The sequence below is a fragment of the Pseudophryne corroboree genome, chromosome 8 (assembly GCF_028390025.1).
Source record: "Pseudophryne corroboree isolate aPseCor3 chromosome 8, aPseCor3.hap2, whole genome shotgun sequence".
Taxonomy (NCBI): Eukaryota; Metazoa; Chordata; class Amphibia; order Anura; family Myobatrachidae; genus Pseudophryne; species Pseudophryne corroboree.
This window is the reverse complement of record NC_086451.1, coordinates 20,992,186-21,007,661: the sequence shown is the minus strand read 5'-3', so window position 1 is coordinate 21,007,661 and position 15,476 is coordinate 20,992,186. Positions and strand designations below refer to the sequence as shown.

The 15,476-nt window shown below is 47.8% G+C and overlaps 1 protein-coding gene across 3 annotated transcripts in view; it reads left to right on the top strand.

Moving 5' to 3' along the window:
* The window catches only part of LOC134948181 (uncharacterized), a 151,456-nt gene extending 136,388 nt beyond the window's left edge, over nucleotides 1–15,068 (top strand). For all 3 annotated transcript variants that reach the window (XM_063936009.1, XM_063936008.1, XM_063936010.1), the window contains one exon: nucleotides 14,549–15,068. In XM_063936009.1, the coding sequence (XP_063792079.1) occupies nucleotides 14,549–14,979 (431 nt within the window). In that variant the 3' untranslated portion in view covers nucleotides 14,980–15,068. The remainder of the gene's footprint in view (nucleotides 1–14,548) is intronic.
* The last annotated feature ends 408 nt before the right edge of the window (nucleotides 15,069–15,476 follow it).

Genomic DNA, 15,476 nt, shown 5'->3' with positions numbered 1-15,476 from the left:
CGATCACAGGTACAGCCTGGATGGTCACCGGAGCCGCGCCGCCGGCCCCCTTGCAGATGCTGAAGTTAGAAGAGGTCCAGAATCGGCGGCTGAAGACTCTGACAGTCTTCTAAAGGTAGCGCACAGCACTGCAGCTGTGCGCCATTTTCCTCTCAGCACACTTCACACGCTGTCACTGAGGGTGCAGGGCGCTGGGGGGGGGCGCCCTGGGAGGCAAATGTAAACCTATATACTGGCTAAAAATACCTCACATATAGCCCCCAGAGGCTATATGGAGATATTTAACCCCTGCCAAACTTCACTAAAGAGCGGGAGACGAGCCCGCCGTAAAAGGGGCGGGGCCTATCTCCTCAGCACACAGCGCCATTTTTTCTCTCACAGAAAGGCTGGAGAGAAGGCTCCCAGGCTCTCCCCTGCACTGCACTACAGAAACAGGGTTTAAACAGAGAGGGGGGGCACAAATTGGCGATATAAATATATATATAAAGATGCTATTAGGGAGAAACACTTATATAAGGTTGTCCCTATGTAATTATAGCGTTTTTTGGTGTGTGCTGGCAAACTCTCCCTCTGTCTCTCCAAAGGGCTAGTGGGGTCCTGTCCTCTGTCAGAGCATTCCAGGTGTGTGTGCTGTGTGTCGGTACGTGTGTGTCGACATGTATGAGGACGATGCTGGAGGAGGCGGAGAAATTGCCTGTAATGGTGATGTCACTCTCTAGGGAGTCGACACCGGAATGGATGGCTTATTTAGGGAATTACGTGAGAATGTCAACACGCTGCAAGGTCGGTTGACGACATGAGACGACCGACAAACAATTAGTAACGGTCCAGGCGTCTCAGAAACACCGTCAGGGTTTTTTTATAAAAAACGCCCATTTACCTCAGTCGGTCGACACAGACACAGACACGGACACTGAATCCAGTGTCGACGGTGAATAAACAAACGTATTCCTCATTAGGGCCACACGTTAAGGGCAATGAAGGAGCTGTTACATATTTCTGATACTACAAGTACCACAGAAAAGGGTATTATGTGGAAGTGAAAAAACTACCTGTAGTTTTTCCTGAATCAGATAAAATAAAATGAAGTGTGTGATGATGCGTGGGTTTACCCCGATAGCAAATATTGGCGTTATACCTTTTCCCGCCAGAAGTTAGGGCGCGTTGGGAAGCACCCATTAGGGTGGATAAGGCGCTCACACACTTATCAAGTGGCGTTACCGTCTCCAAATACGGCCGCCCTCAAGGAGCCAGCTGATAGGCAGCTGGAAAAATATCCTAAAAAGTATATACACACAGACGGTGGTTATACTGCGACCAGCGATCGCCATCAGCCTGGAGATGCAGTGCTGGGTTGGCTTGGTCGAATTCCCTGACTAAAAATATTTTATTGATATAGAGCATTTAATAGGATGCATTCTATATATATGTATGCGAGATGCACAGAGGGATATTTGCACTCTGGCATCAAGATAAGTGCGTTGTCCATATCTCCCAGAAGATGTCATGGACACGACAGTGGTCAGGTGATACAGATCCCATACGGCACATGGAAGTATTGCCGTATAAAGGGAAGGAGTTATTTGGGGTCGGTCCGTCGGACCTGGGGGCCACGGCCACAGCTGGGAAATCCAACCTTTTTACCCCAAGTTACATCTCAGCAGAAAAAGACACTGTCTTTTCAGCCTCAATCCTTCCGTTCCCATGTGGGCAAGCGGGCAAAAGGCCAGTCATATCTGCCCAGACATAGAGGAAAGGGAAGTAGACTGCAGCAGGCAGCCCCTTCCCAGGAAAAGAAGCCCTCCACCAGTGGGGGGGTAGTCTCAAGAGTCTCAGCGCGCAGTGGGATCACTCGCAAGTTGACCCCTAGATCATACAAGTATTATCCCAGGGGTACAGATTGGAGAGTCGAGACATTTTTTCCTCGCAGGTTCCTGAAGCCTGCTTTACCAACGGCTCCCTCCGACAAGGAGGCAGTATTGGGAAAAAATTCACAAGCTGTATTTCCAGCAGGTGATAATCAAAGTACCCCTCCTACAACAAGGAAAAGGGTATTAGTCCTCCACACTATACTGTGGTACTGAAGCCAGACGGCTTGGTGAGACATAGTCTAAATCTGAAATCTTTGAACACTTACATAAAAAGGTTCAAATCAAGATGGAGTCACTCAGAGCAGTGATAGAGAACCGGAAAAAAGGGGACTATATGGTGTCCCTGGACATCAAGGATTACCTCCATGTCCAAATTTGCCCTTCTCAACAAGGGTACCTCTGGTTCGTGATACAGAACTGTCAATATCAGTTTCAGACGCTGCCGTTGAATTATCCACGGCACCCCGGGCCTTTACCAAGGTAATGGCCGAAAAGATGATTCTTAAAAGAAGAAAGGCATCTAAATTATCCCTTACTTGGACGATATCCTGAAAGGGACAAGTTTCCAGAGAACAGTTGGAGGTCGGAAAAGAACTATCTAAAGTAGTTCTACGACAGCACGAGTGGATTCTAAATATTCCAAAAATCGCAGCTGTTTTCCGATGATACGTCTGCTGTTCCTAGGAATGATTCTGGGCATAGTCCAGAAAGAGGTATTTCTCCTGGAGGGGAAAGCCAGGGAGTTATCCGACCTAGTCAGAAACCTCCTAAATCCAGGCCAAGTATCAGTGCATCAATGCACAGGAGTCCTGGGAAAAATGGTGGCTTCTTACGAAGCGATTCCATTCGGCAGATCTCACGCAAAAACTTTTCAGGGGGATTTGCTGGACGAATGGTCCGGATCGCATCTTCAGATGCATCAGCGGATAACCCTGTCTCCAAGGACAAGGGGGTCTCTTCTGTGGGGGCTGCAGAGTGCTCATCTTCTAGAGGGCAGCACATTCAGCATTCAGGACTGTGTTCTGGTGACCACGGATGCCAGCCTGAGAGGCTGGGGAACAGTCACACAAGGAAGAAATTTCCAAGGAAGTGTGGTCAAGTCTGGAGATTTCTCTCCACATGAATATACTGGAGCTAAGGGCAATTTACGATGCTCTGAGCCTAGGAAGACCTCTGCTTCAAAGTCAACCGGTGCTGATCCAGTAGGACATCATCATGGCAGTCGCCCACGTAAACAGACGGGGCGGCACAAGAAGCAGGAGGGCAATGACAGCAAGGATTCTTCGCTGGGCGAAAGATCATGTGATAACACTGTCAGCAGTGTTCATTCCGGGAGTGGACAACTAGGAAGATTTCCTCAGCATAAATGAATTCCACCCGGAAAAGTGGGAACTTCATCTGGAAGTTTCCACATGTTTGTAAACCGTTGGGAAAGACCAAAGGTGGTTATGATGGCGTCCCACATGAAGCGCCAGGTCTAGAGACCCTCAGGCAATAGCTGGGACGCTCTGGTAACACCGTGGGTGTACCAGTCGGTGTATGTGTTCCCTCCTCTGCCTTTCATACCCAGTGTATGGAGAATGATAGGAAGGAGAGGAGTAAGAACTATACTCGGGGTTCCGGTTTGGGCCAAGAAGAACTTGGTACCCGGAACTTCAAGAGATACTAGAAAGGATCTTGATTCAGCAAGAATCATGTCTGTTCCATGACTTACCGCAGCTGCGTTGACGCCAGGGCGGGTGAACGCCGGATCCTAAGGGAAAAAGGCATTCCGGAAGAGGTCATCCCTACCCTGGTCAGAGCCAGGAAGGAGGTGACCGCACAACATTATCACCGCTTAGGTGAAAATATGTTCCATGGTGTGAGGCCAGGAAGGCTCCACGGAAGAATTTCAACTAGGTTAATTCCTACATTTCCTGCAAGCAGGAGTGTATATGGGTCTCAAATTGGGGTCCATTAAGGTTCAAATTTCGACCGGTTGATTTTCTTCCAGAAAGAAATTGGCTTCAGTTCCTGAAGTCCAGAAGTTGTTAAGGGAGTACTGCATATACAACCCTTTTTTGATGTCTCCAGTGGCACTGGGCGATCTCAACGTAGTTTGGGATTCCTAAAATCACATTGTTTTAAACAACTCAAATCTGTGGATTTGATATATCTCACATGGAAAGTGACCATGCTGTTGGTCCTGGCCTCGGCCAGGCGAGTGTCAGAATTGGCGGCTTTATCTCACAAAGCCATATCTGATTGTCCATTCGGACAGAGCAAAGCTGTGGACTCGTCCCCAGTTTCTCCCTAAGGTGGTGTCAGCGTTTCACCTGAACCAGCTTATTGTGGTGCCTGCGGCTACTAGGGACTTGGAGGACTCCAAGTTGCTGGATGTTGTCAGGACCCTGAAAATATAGTTTCCAGGTCGGCTGGAGTCAGGAAATCTGACTTGCTGTTTATCCTGTATGCACCCAACAAGCTGGGTGCTCCTGCTTCTAAGCAGACTATTGCTCGTTGGATTTGTAGTACAATTCAGCTTGCACATTCTGTGGCAGGCTTGCCACAGCAAAAAATATGTAAATGCCCATTCCACAAGGAAGGTGGGCTCCTCTTGGGCGGCTGCCCGAGGGGTCTCGGCATTACAACTCTGCCGAGCAGCTACGTGGTCGGGGGAGAACACGTTTGTAAAATTTTACAAATTTGATACCCTGGCAAAAGAGGACCTGGAGTTCTCTCATTCGGTGCTGCAGAGTCATCCGCACTCTCCCGCCCGTTTGGGAGCTTTGGTATAATCCCCATGGTCCTTTCAGGAACCCCAGCATCCACTAGGACGATAGAGAAAATAAGAATTTACTTACCGATAATTCTATTTCTCGGAGTCCGTAGTGGATGCTGGGCGCCCATCCCAAGTGCGGATTATTCTGCAATACTTGTACATAGTTATTGTTACAAAAATCGGGTTATTTTTGTAGGAAGCCGTCTTTCAGAGGCTCCTTTTGTTATCATACTGTTAACTGGGTTTAGATCACAAGTTGTACGGTGTGATTGGTGTGGCTGGTATGAGTCTTACCCGGGATTCAAAATCCTCCCTTATTGTGTACGCTCGTCCGGGCACAGTACCTAACTGGAGTCTGGAGGAGGGTCATAGGGGGAGGAGCCAGTGCACACCACCTGATCTGGAAAAGCTTTACTTTTTGTGCCCTGTCTCCTGCGGAGCCGCTATCCCCATGGTCCTTTCAGGAACCCCAGCATCCACTACGGACTCCGAGAAATAGAATTATCGGTAAGTAAATTCTTATTTTCAGTCTATCTCTTCTCTGTTCGACGCAGAGTAATCATCCCGGTTCTTCCACATCAATGGTGTCTTGGATTTTACGCCAGTCTTTTCTTGGTGGACAAAACAGATGGTTCGGTCCGCCAAATCCTCAATTTAAAACTTGAATCCTTATTTTCAACTGGACAGATTCAAGATGAAGTCAATCCACTCTATTTTTGCCTATATGGAGGCAGAGGAATTTTTAGCTCCCATAGACATCAAGGACGCCTACCTCCATGTTCCCATCTGGAAAGGACATCCTTACCTTCTCCGCTTTGCGGGGGAAGCTCTGCGTTACTAATTCCAAGCTCTTCCTTTCGGTCTGTCCACGGCTCCTAGAGTCTTCACAAAGATAATGGCCCACATGGTTGCCTTACTAAGAAACAGAAAGTCAACATCATCACCTATATGGATGATTTGTTAATAAAAGCTCCGTCCGATGCACTGCTTCAAACACATATGCAGCTGGCAGTGGACACCCTTCAATCCTTTGGATGGCTGGTAAATAGTCCCAGGTCCAGGCTCTTTCCCAGAGGATGGTGTTTCTGGGTCTCCCCTTTGATACCTTGTGTCAGAGGGTCTTCCTTCCTCAGGTAAAGGTGCAGGAACACCAGTCCAGGGTGCGCACTCTTCTATCAAGGGTGTCGGTGCTCTGGTTCCATGCCAGGTCACTTCAGTCTCCGATTCTGTGTTGTGTGTCCCATACAGACTCAAGTTTGGACAGACAACTATTCCGTTTGTCTGTTCAAACACGTCAATCCAGTGGCGGCTACACACTCTGAATCTGAGCAAAGGGGCTCCATTCTCCATCTGGACTTGGAGCATAGTTACCACAGACGGCAGTCTGAAAGTTTGGTGTGCTGTCTTTCAACATCACCATCTTCAGGGACTATGGTCTGCAGTGAAAGCGTCGCTTCCGATCAGTATCCTCGAACTTTGGGCCATTTGCAACACCTTGACTCAGATTCAGGACTTGCTACAGGGTCATCCAGTCCGCATCCAGTTGGACAACGCAACCACTGTGGCCTACATCAACAAGCAAGGCGGGACTCGCAGTTGGAGAGCAATGCGAGAGGTATCTCACATCCTTAGTTGGGTGGAGCTTTGGTTCCCAGTAATTTCAGCCGTATTCATTCCAGGAATAGAAAACTGGGAAGCAAACTTCCTAAAATGGAACACAGTACATCCCAGGGAATAGGAACTCCACCAGAAGGTGTTCCTGACTTTGGTCTCCAGTTGGGGCAAGCCTAACATCGACCTCATGATGTCTCTCCTCGACAAGAAACTTCGCCCGGTACGGTGCTTGCTCCAGGGTTCCTCACGCAGTACTCCTGGGTGCCATGACAGCTCTTAGGCAGTTTCATCTAGGCTGCTTGTTTCCACCAATAGTCATGATTCTGCGAGTACTTCAGTGCATTTATGATTCGTGGTCATCCTGAGAGCTCCGGGTTGGCCCCGTCAATACCGGCATGCTCTGCTTCAGAGCATGGTGATCGAGTCTCGTTACCATGTGCTTCTTTGGCCAGATCTTCTACTTCTAGGTCCATGTCGTCACCCAGATTTGCCTTGGCTGGCTTTGACGGCATGGCTCTTGAAACAGCATCTTAAGATCAAAAGGCTTTTCAAGATCTGTAGCCCGGATTATGCTCCAGGCCCGCAAACCGGTTACATGAAGGTTTTATCACCGAGCCTGGTGATTATACTTCTCTTGGTGTGAACAGAAAAAATCTCTTGGGTGGGATTTTTTGTCTTCCGCGCCTCTTGGCTTTTCTCCAGGATGGTTTGTCTAAAGGACTCAGTCTCTCCTCTCTTAAAGGATAGGTTTCTGCTTTATCCGTTCTTTTCTAGAGAAGGTTGGCCAATATTCCAGACATTCAGTGTTTTCTTCAGGGACTTTTGTGTATTCAGCCTCCTTATGTACCTCCTCTTCCTCCTTGGGAATTAGATTTGGTTCTCACGGCACTTCAGAAGCCTCTGGAGTCAATAGACATTCATTTTCTTACATTGAAGATGGTGTTCTCCTGGCAATCGCATCCGCTCGGAGGCTCTCCAAGTTGTCTGCTTTGTCTTGCAAACTCTCTTTGATAATTTTTCATTCAGATAAGGTAGTTTTGCAGACAAAACCTTCCTCTCTACCTAAGGTAGTGTCCGCTGTTCATCTCAATGTGGACATCATCCTTCTGGCTTTTTCTCCAGACTCTTCTTCTCCAGATTCGTCATCTTTGGCTTTGCTGTATGTGGGCCGTGCCTTACAAATGTATCACACACAGCTTCTTTTCGATTTACGCAGTCTTTTGGTGCTTATCAATGCTCCCAAGAGGGTTGTCCAGCCTTTAAGAACACCATTACTCATTTGGTCACATCAGCCATGTCTATTCCTGCCTCATTGCAAGCTCATTTGACTTGGGGGTTCTTGGGCAGTTCGCCGTGGTGCCTCAGTGGAACAGTTGTGTAAGGCAGTGGCCTGGTCGTCTGTGCACACGTTTACAAAATGTTACCGTTTCCGTACCTTCAGTGTACAGGAAGCCTGTTTTGCACAGAAAGATTTACATGCGACTCGAACATTTTTGTTGTTGTTGCCATATGTACTAATTAGATAGATAAACAGGTTGAGTATCCCTTATATAAAACGATTGGGACCAGAAGTATTTTGGATATCGGATTTTTCCGTAGTTTGGAATAATTGCATACCATAATGAGATATCATGGTGATGGGACCTAAGTCTAAGCACAGAATGCATTTATGTTTCATATACACCTTATACACACAGCCTGAAGGTCTTATAATACAATGGGGCAGATGTATTAACCTGGAGAAGACATAAGGAAGTGATAAACCAGTGATATGTGCATGGTGATAAAGGCACTAGCCAATCAGATCTTAACTGTTAATTTACATATGGGAGCTGATTGGCTGGTGCCTTTATCACCTTGCACATATCACTGGTTTATCACTTCCTTATGCCACCTACAGGTTAATACATCTGCCCCAATATTTTTAATAACTTTGTGTATTAAACAAAGTTTGCGTACATTGACCATCAGAAAACAAAGGTTTCACTATCTCACTCACACTCAAAAAATTCTGTATTTCGGAATATTCAGTATTTCGGAATATTTGGATATGGGATACTCAACCTGTATTTATATTGGCATTGTTTGGTTGGTTCGATTTCTCTTACGTCCTAGGAGATACTGGGAATCCATTTAGTACCATGGGGTATAGACTGGTCCACTAGGAGCCATGGGAAATTTAAGAATTTGAGAGTGTGGGCTGGCTCCTCTCTCTATGCCCCTCCTACCAGACTCAGTCTAGAAAATGTGCCCGAAGGAGCCGGTCACGTTTCTGGAAGCTCCTGAAGAGTTTTCTGCATTTGTTTTATCTGTTTGTTATTTTCAGGCAGGACTGGATGGCACCAGCCTGCCTGCTTCGTGGGACTTTGGGGGGGGGGGGGGGGGGCGTCGCCCAACCTCTTGAAGGGGTAATGGTCCTGAGGGAACTATTCGCAAGACCCACCACGGCGAGCGTACATTCCCGCAGCACGCCGCCTCCCCTAAAAGAGCCAGAAGAATGAAGAGTGGTGAGTACTAAGCCGGCGTCCCGGTTAGCGGGTCACCGGCCATTATGGCGGCATGAGGGTACGGAGACGCACGGCTTCTACATGGGGTGGCTAGGTCTCCAGACTCAGTACACAGTGCACAGCTTCTGAGGGGGTGAACTGAGTCTCAGTACACTATATGTGTACACAGTACCCAGACTGGCATTACAGACTTAAAAGGGGACTGACTCCATTTTAGGCACAAAATCACCTCAGCCAGTATAAAAAAGAGCGGGAAGACCTTTGAAGGGGCGGGGCTTCACTATGAGCAGATCCAGCAGCTCACCAGCGTTATCTTCCCTCTGCAGTGGACACAGACGCTGACTGACAGGGACGCGCAGCTCCTCCGGAGAGACTCCAGATTACCTCAGCAGTACCAGGGGGTCATAGCAGGGGGGGAGCGATTATTAGTGTACGGAGTCCCTAATCTAGGTACTTATTCTGCGACCCGGCTAAGCTTGGCATTAGCGGTAATGGTGCTGTGTGCTGGCTTCATACTATCTGTGTCTCCCTGGAAGGGCTCTCTGTGGGTTAATTGTACATTTAACCTTTTCCTGTGTGTCTGTGCTGTCACAGTTACAATATGTCAGGCAAAGAGTGTGTTTCATATAAGGCACAGTGTTCCTCTTCCCCAGGGGGTTCAATCGTGTGTAGTGTACCTTCCCAGGCTAGCGGGGCAGAGCCAGCATGGCTGGACTCCGTAAAGGGACATATTTCTACTAAATTGTCCCGCAATGAGAAAGAGACGCAATACTTAAGACTTAAATCTATGGATGAGTTTATGAAAAGAGACTAAGTACCCAAACCAGCGTCTCTGTCCCCTTCCAATTGTCCGCAAAAAAAACGTACTTTGGCCCATATCCTGCAGTCTGACTCTGATGATGAAGGGTCAGACATGGAGGAGGGGGAGGTGGACTCAGAGGTGGGGGAGGCTACTCTCACAGGGAATAGAGGCTGTCAGAGATGTTCTGCAGATCCCTGATAAGGTGACAGAGGAGAGTGAGAAATCTTATTTTAATTTAAAAAAGAAATCCTCAGTCACTTTTCCTGTGTCAAAGGAACTGAATACCGTGTTTAAAGAACCGTGGGTTAATCCTGATAGGAAATTTCAAATCTCGAAGAGGTTGCTTTCATCTTTTCCTCCTGAGGATAGGAAAAAATGGGAAAATCCACCAATAGTGGACGCATCAGTATCCAGGCTGTCATGAAAAATAGTATTGTCTGTCCCGGGTGCAGCCTCCCTGAAAGACACAGCTGATCATAGAATTGAGACCACACTCATCTTTGTATACAGCTGCTTGGGTGGCCCAGAGACCCACTATATAGCATGTGGGTGGATTACTAAAGCCATTGCTAAATAGTCAGGTAACCTAATTGAGGGGTTAGATACCTTATCTCAGGGGGAGATTATTTAACTCCTGCAACATATACAGGACTCTACGAACTTTATGGTGGAAGCCATAAAAGAAATAAGCTTGCTTAATGCACACACCAGTGCTATGGCAGTGTCAGCATGCAGGGGCTTATGGCTACGCCAGTGGACTGCTGACGCGGACTCCAGGAAAGGCGCGGAAGGGCTGCCATTCACAAGAGAGGCCTTATTTAGAGATGAACTAGACAAATGGATCTCTAAAGCTACTGCGGGTAAGTCCACTTATCTTTCTTCTGCAGCTCCCCCAGCCAGGAAGGCTTACTCAGCTTGCAATTTACCGTCTTTCGGACGGCCAAGTTTAAGGGCAAAACCAGAGGTTTTTCTACAGCCACCAGAGGCGCTAGAGGTAAACCACGCAAACCAGAAACTGCCGTTTCTCAAGAATAGAGCTCAAGCTCTGCTTCCTCAAAACCTTCAGCATGACGGTGGACCGCGATGCCTGGAAGACTGGCGGGGTGGGAGCCCGGCTAAAATTCTTCAGTCACATCGGGACAAGTTCGTGCCAGGATCCCTGGCTCATAGATCTTATTTACCAGGGCTACAGACTGGAGTTCCAGGAGCTCCCACCTCACAGATTCTTCAAATCTTGCTTACCAGTTTCGCAAGAGGCAAGTATAACTTTACAGGACGCCATTCAAAAACTGGTACAGGCTCAGGTCATTGTTCCAGTTCCACCTCATCTGCAAAACAAGGGGTATTATTTCAACTTGTTAGTAGTACCAAAACCGGACGGTTCGGTAAGACCGATTTTGAACCTTAAGTCGTTGAACCCATACTTCCGAATGTTCAAATTCAAGATGGAGTCTCTGAGAGCGGTGATCTCAGGTCTGGAGGAGGGGGAAGTCCTAGTGTCTCTGGATGTCAAGCATGCGTACCTTCACATTCCGATCTGGCCGCCTCATCAGGCTTATCTACAGTTTGCTTTGCAGGACTGTCACTACCAGTTCCAGGCCTTGCCATTTGGTCTCTCCACGGCACCGAGAGTGTTCACCAAAGTGATGGCAGAGAGGATGTTTCTACTCCGCAAACAGGGACTGAACATAATTCCGTACCTGGACGATCTTCTGATAAACACACCGTCCAGGGAGCAGTTGTTGGACAGCATTGGCCTCTCAACCAGACTACTTCTGGATCACGGGTGGATTCTGAACTTACCAAAATCTCACCTGGAACTGATGCAGTCTCAGTGTGTTCCTTCCCTTGGAAAAGGCAATGGTAATCCAATCAATGGTTCGGCCTGTCCTGAAGCCAACCCGGATCTCGGTACATCTGTGCATTCGCCTATGGTGGCCTCTTACGAGCAATTCAGTACGGAAGGTTTCATGCAAGGCCCTTCCAGCTCGATCTGTTGGACAAATGCTCTGGATCGCATCTTCACATGCACCAGAGGATCCGTCTGTCACCAAAAGCCAGGCTCTCCCTTCTGTGGTGGCTACAGACTTCTCACCAAGTCGAGGGTCTACGGTTCGGGATTCAGAATTGGATTCTGCTAACCACAGACGCAAGCCTCAGAGGTTGGGGATCAGTCATCCAGGGGGTGCAGTTTCAGGGAAGATGGTCATTCAGGAAGTCGTCCTTGCAATCAACATCCTGGAATTCAGGGCTATGTACAACACCCTTCTGCATGCCTCATCTCTTCTTCAGAATCAGGCCATTCAGGTCCAGTCGGACAATGTGACGTACATAAACCGACAGGGCGGAACGAAAAGCAGAGCCGCAATGTCAGAGGTGTCAAGAATTATCCTCTGGGCGGAAAAACACGCTGCGGCATTGTCGGCGGTCTTCATTCCAGGAATAGACAACTGGGAAGCAGACTTCCTCAACAGACACAACCTGCACCCGGGGAAGTGGGGCCTTTGGAGGTGTTCAGGTGGTTGACACGTCAGTGGGGATATGCACAAATCGACATGACATCAAATTGGGTGCCTGCTTCAAAGCAGACGATTTCACGCTGGATCAGGCTCACTATCCAGCATGCTTATTCCACAGTAGGCTTGCCGGTTCCAAAATCTGTACAGGCCCACTCTACTAGGTCGGTGTGTTTTTTTTGGGCTGCTGCCTGGGGTGTCTTGACTTTACAGCTTTGCTTAGCAGCAACTTGGTCAGCAACTGAGCAGCAACTTGGTCAGGTTCAAACACGTTTGCTAAGTTCTACAAATTCAATACTTTGGCCTCTGAGGACCTTCAGTTTGGTCAATCAGTTCTGCAGGAACCTCAGCACTCTCCCACCCAGTTTGGGAGCTTTGGTACTTCCCCATGGTACTAAATTGATTCCCAGTATCCCCTAGGATGTAAGAGAAAATAGGATTTTAATTACCTACTGGTAAATCCTTTTCTCGTAGTCCGTAGGGGATACTGGGCGCCCGCCCGGTACTTTGTTCTTCCTGCACGGTTACTTGGTTCAGTATGGTTATTTGGTTCAGCTTTTGCTGTTCCTGGTTTCAAGTTTGGTTAGCATGGCTTTCCCCTTGTTCTGTGTGTGCTGGTTCGGAATCTCACCACTTTTTTTATCTATCCTTCTCTCAAGGTTTGTCCGTCTCCTCGGGCACAGTTTCTAGACTGAGTCTAGTAGGAGGGGCATAGAGGGAGGAGCCAGCGCACACTATCAAATTCTTAAAGTGCCCATGGCTCCTAGTGGACCCGTCTATACCCCATGGTACTAAATGGATTCCCAGTATCCCCTATGGACTACGAGAAAAGAATTTACCGGTAGGTAATTAAAATCCTATTTTTTCAGTTCCGTTTGTTCAAGGTTGTTTCCTTGTGTTATTCCTCCATGCCGCTTTGTCGAGGTGCTGCTGGTGGTGGGAGGGGTTAGAGGGGGGAGGAGTCAGCTTTTAGTGTTCTTGTGCCTAATTTCCATAGCCCACACTCTAACCCAGAGGTAATGAATAATGCAGGGTCCTCCAGACTCCGTGGAAGAGTTTTTATTTCGAGTAAAAAAATCCTATTTTTTACAGTGACTGATATTTCCCCTTTTCTGGACCTATTGCAGCTCTCATTGAGTTCTAGACATTGGCTGATCAGTGCTGGTGTCCCCTATCACATGTACGGTCCATAAACCACTTGACTGGCTAAAAATTTTCAAAGAAAAAGAGCTCAGAAATTTTTCTTTTCTTTTGTTCTTTTTTTAATCATTGAATCAGGTTAAGAACATCTATTTAAATCTTATGCAAAACTGGTTTATACAATCCAACCCCAACCCCCTCACATTTGTCAAAACAGATTTTTCTCAGATATTCTGACCATCGATGATCGTACCTTTGCGACATCACGGTGTTGCATTTCCACCAGGTGTGGGGGTGTGGCCGGGCTTCTCGATCAGCAGTGATTGGCTGCACAGCAGGCACTTGGGGAGGGAACAAGGAAGCAGAGAGGCCTGGGAAGTTCCTCTGAGGTTGGATGATTATCTTCCGGCAGCCACCCATCAGATGCAAACCATGTCAGGGTAATCCCAGCCTGGTGTAGTCGCATCTGATGTGGTATATAAAAAGACGGCATCACCATCATGTGATGATTACTATGCATATGTGATATTATACTGCATTCCCAAGTGTATTCACTACAGTGCATGGTTGTTTATCAATCTGGTATTCACTATCACTATTTACTATATATATTTATAATTGGACCCAGACCATGTATTATTGTTTATTTATATGGCACCACAGGGGTTCCGCAGCACCTAACAGAGAAGGAATACACCCTCTTACGGTTAGTCACGCCCCTGTGATGGCTGGCCACACCCAGTCCTGTGACCGACCACACCCCATTAAGGCTGGGCCCCTTCCACTGGCCCTTCATGCCCAGTCTGACACTTTGGGGGTCATTCTGACCCGTTCGCATGCAACGGTTTATTGCTGCGTTGCGAATGGGTGCGGAATGCACGGCGCCCGCAGTGCGCACTGTTGCCCGGCGACAGGGGTCGCTGGGTTATGTCGCGTCTAAAGAAGGAAGCGGTCGCAGAGCGGACCGCAAAGAAGATTGACAGGAAGAAGGCGGATCTGGAGCGTTGGAGATCGTTTTCGGGGAGTGGAGTAGAAAACGCAGGCGTGTCTAGCAGAACGAGGGCGGATGTCTGACGTCAGAGCCGGCTCCAGCATCACAAGGATCGTCGCACAGGGTAAGTATGTCCAGGGCTTGTCTACTTCTGCTTGAAATTTTTTTAGCTTAGCAGGGCTGCACAAGCGATCGCAGCCCTGCTAAGCTAAAATACACTCCCCCATAGACGTGTACTAGTTGATCGCAGCAGCAGCAAAAAGTTGCTGGCTGCGATCAACTGGGAATGACCACCTCTATACAGATAGATAGATAGTCAGTGACCATTATTCTCTGTTTCCTATAGAGTATACGTGGGGACACGTGGATGAAAGCTGTGACGCTCCAGATCATGCATCAGAGAGAGAAGGGAACGTACGTGGAGACCAGGCTTTGCATGGTGCTATCAGGAAACGTGTCACCAAGGAAGGTCTTCCCTCAGCAGCCAGCTTGCACGAGACACCCTTGGAGCCTGGAAATAAAACATCATATCTGCCTGATACGCCGCAGCTTCTGGATATGATAAATAAGGCTCAAATCCAATATTGTGAGTGTAGTAAACACCACCCGGGCGTTACTGTATCGGGTGACAGCCAGGAAGTCATGATCACTCTGCAGAGAGACCCTCCAGATGTATCCAGCAAGATACTTACGGTTCTTTGTCTGTTGGTGTGCTTAGCTGTGTTATTATTTATACGTTTCCAGTTTCTATTATGTCCATACCTGGATCCAGACTAACAGGGGGATAATATTGTGTTACATTGTTATGTAAATCAACAATTCAGTTTGTCTTGTTTAATAACAATAAAATTGTATAGTATAGAGAATTGATACAGTAACAGGTTAATGTCTGGGCAGCCTATGCCAGACTTTCCAAATCTCAGACCCCAAGGCATCCTAACAGTCCAGGTTTTAAGGCTGTCCCTGCTTGTGCACATATAGGTGGTCATTCCGCGTTGTTCGCTCGTTGCCGATTTTCGCAATGCTGCGATTTGTTGCTAATTGCGCATGCGCTTAGTTATTTAACTAAAAACGTAGCAGATTTGCTGTGGATTCTGCTGCACTTTTCAGTCGCTCTGCTGATCGGTGAATGATTGACAGGAAAGGGGCGTTTCTGGGAGGTAACTGAGCGTTTTCCGGGAGCGTGCTAAAAAACGCAGGCGTGTCAGGGAAAAACGCGGGAGTGTCTGGAGAAACGGGGGAGTGGCTGGCCGAACGTAGGGCATGTTTGTGAC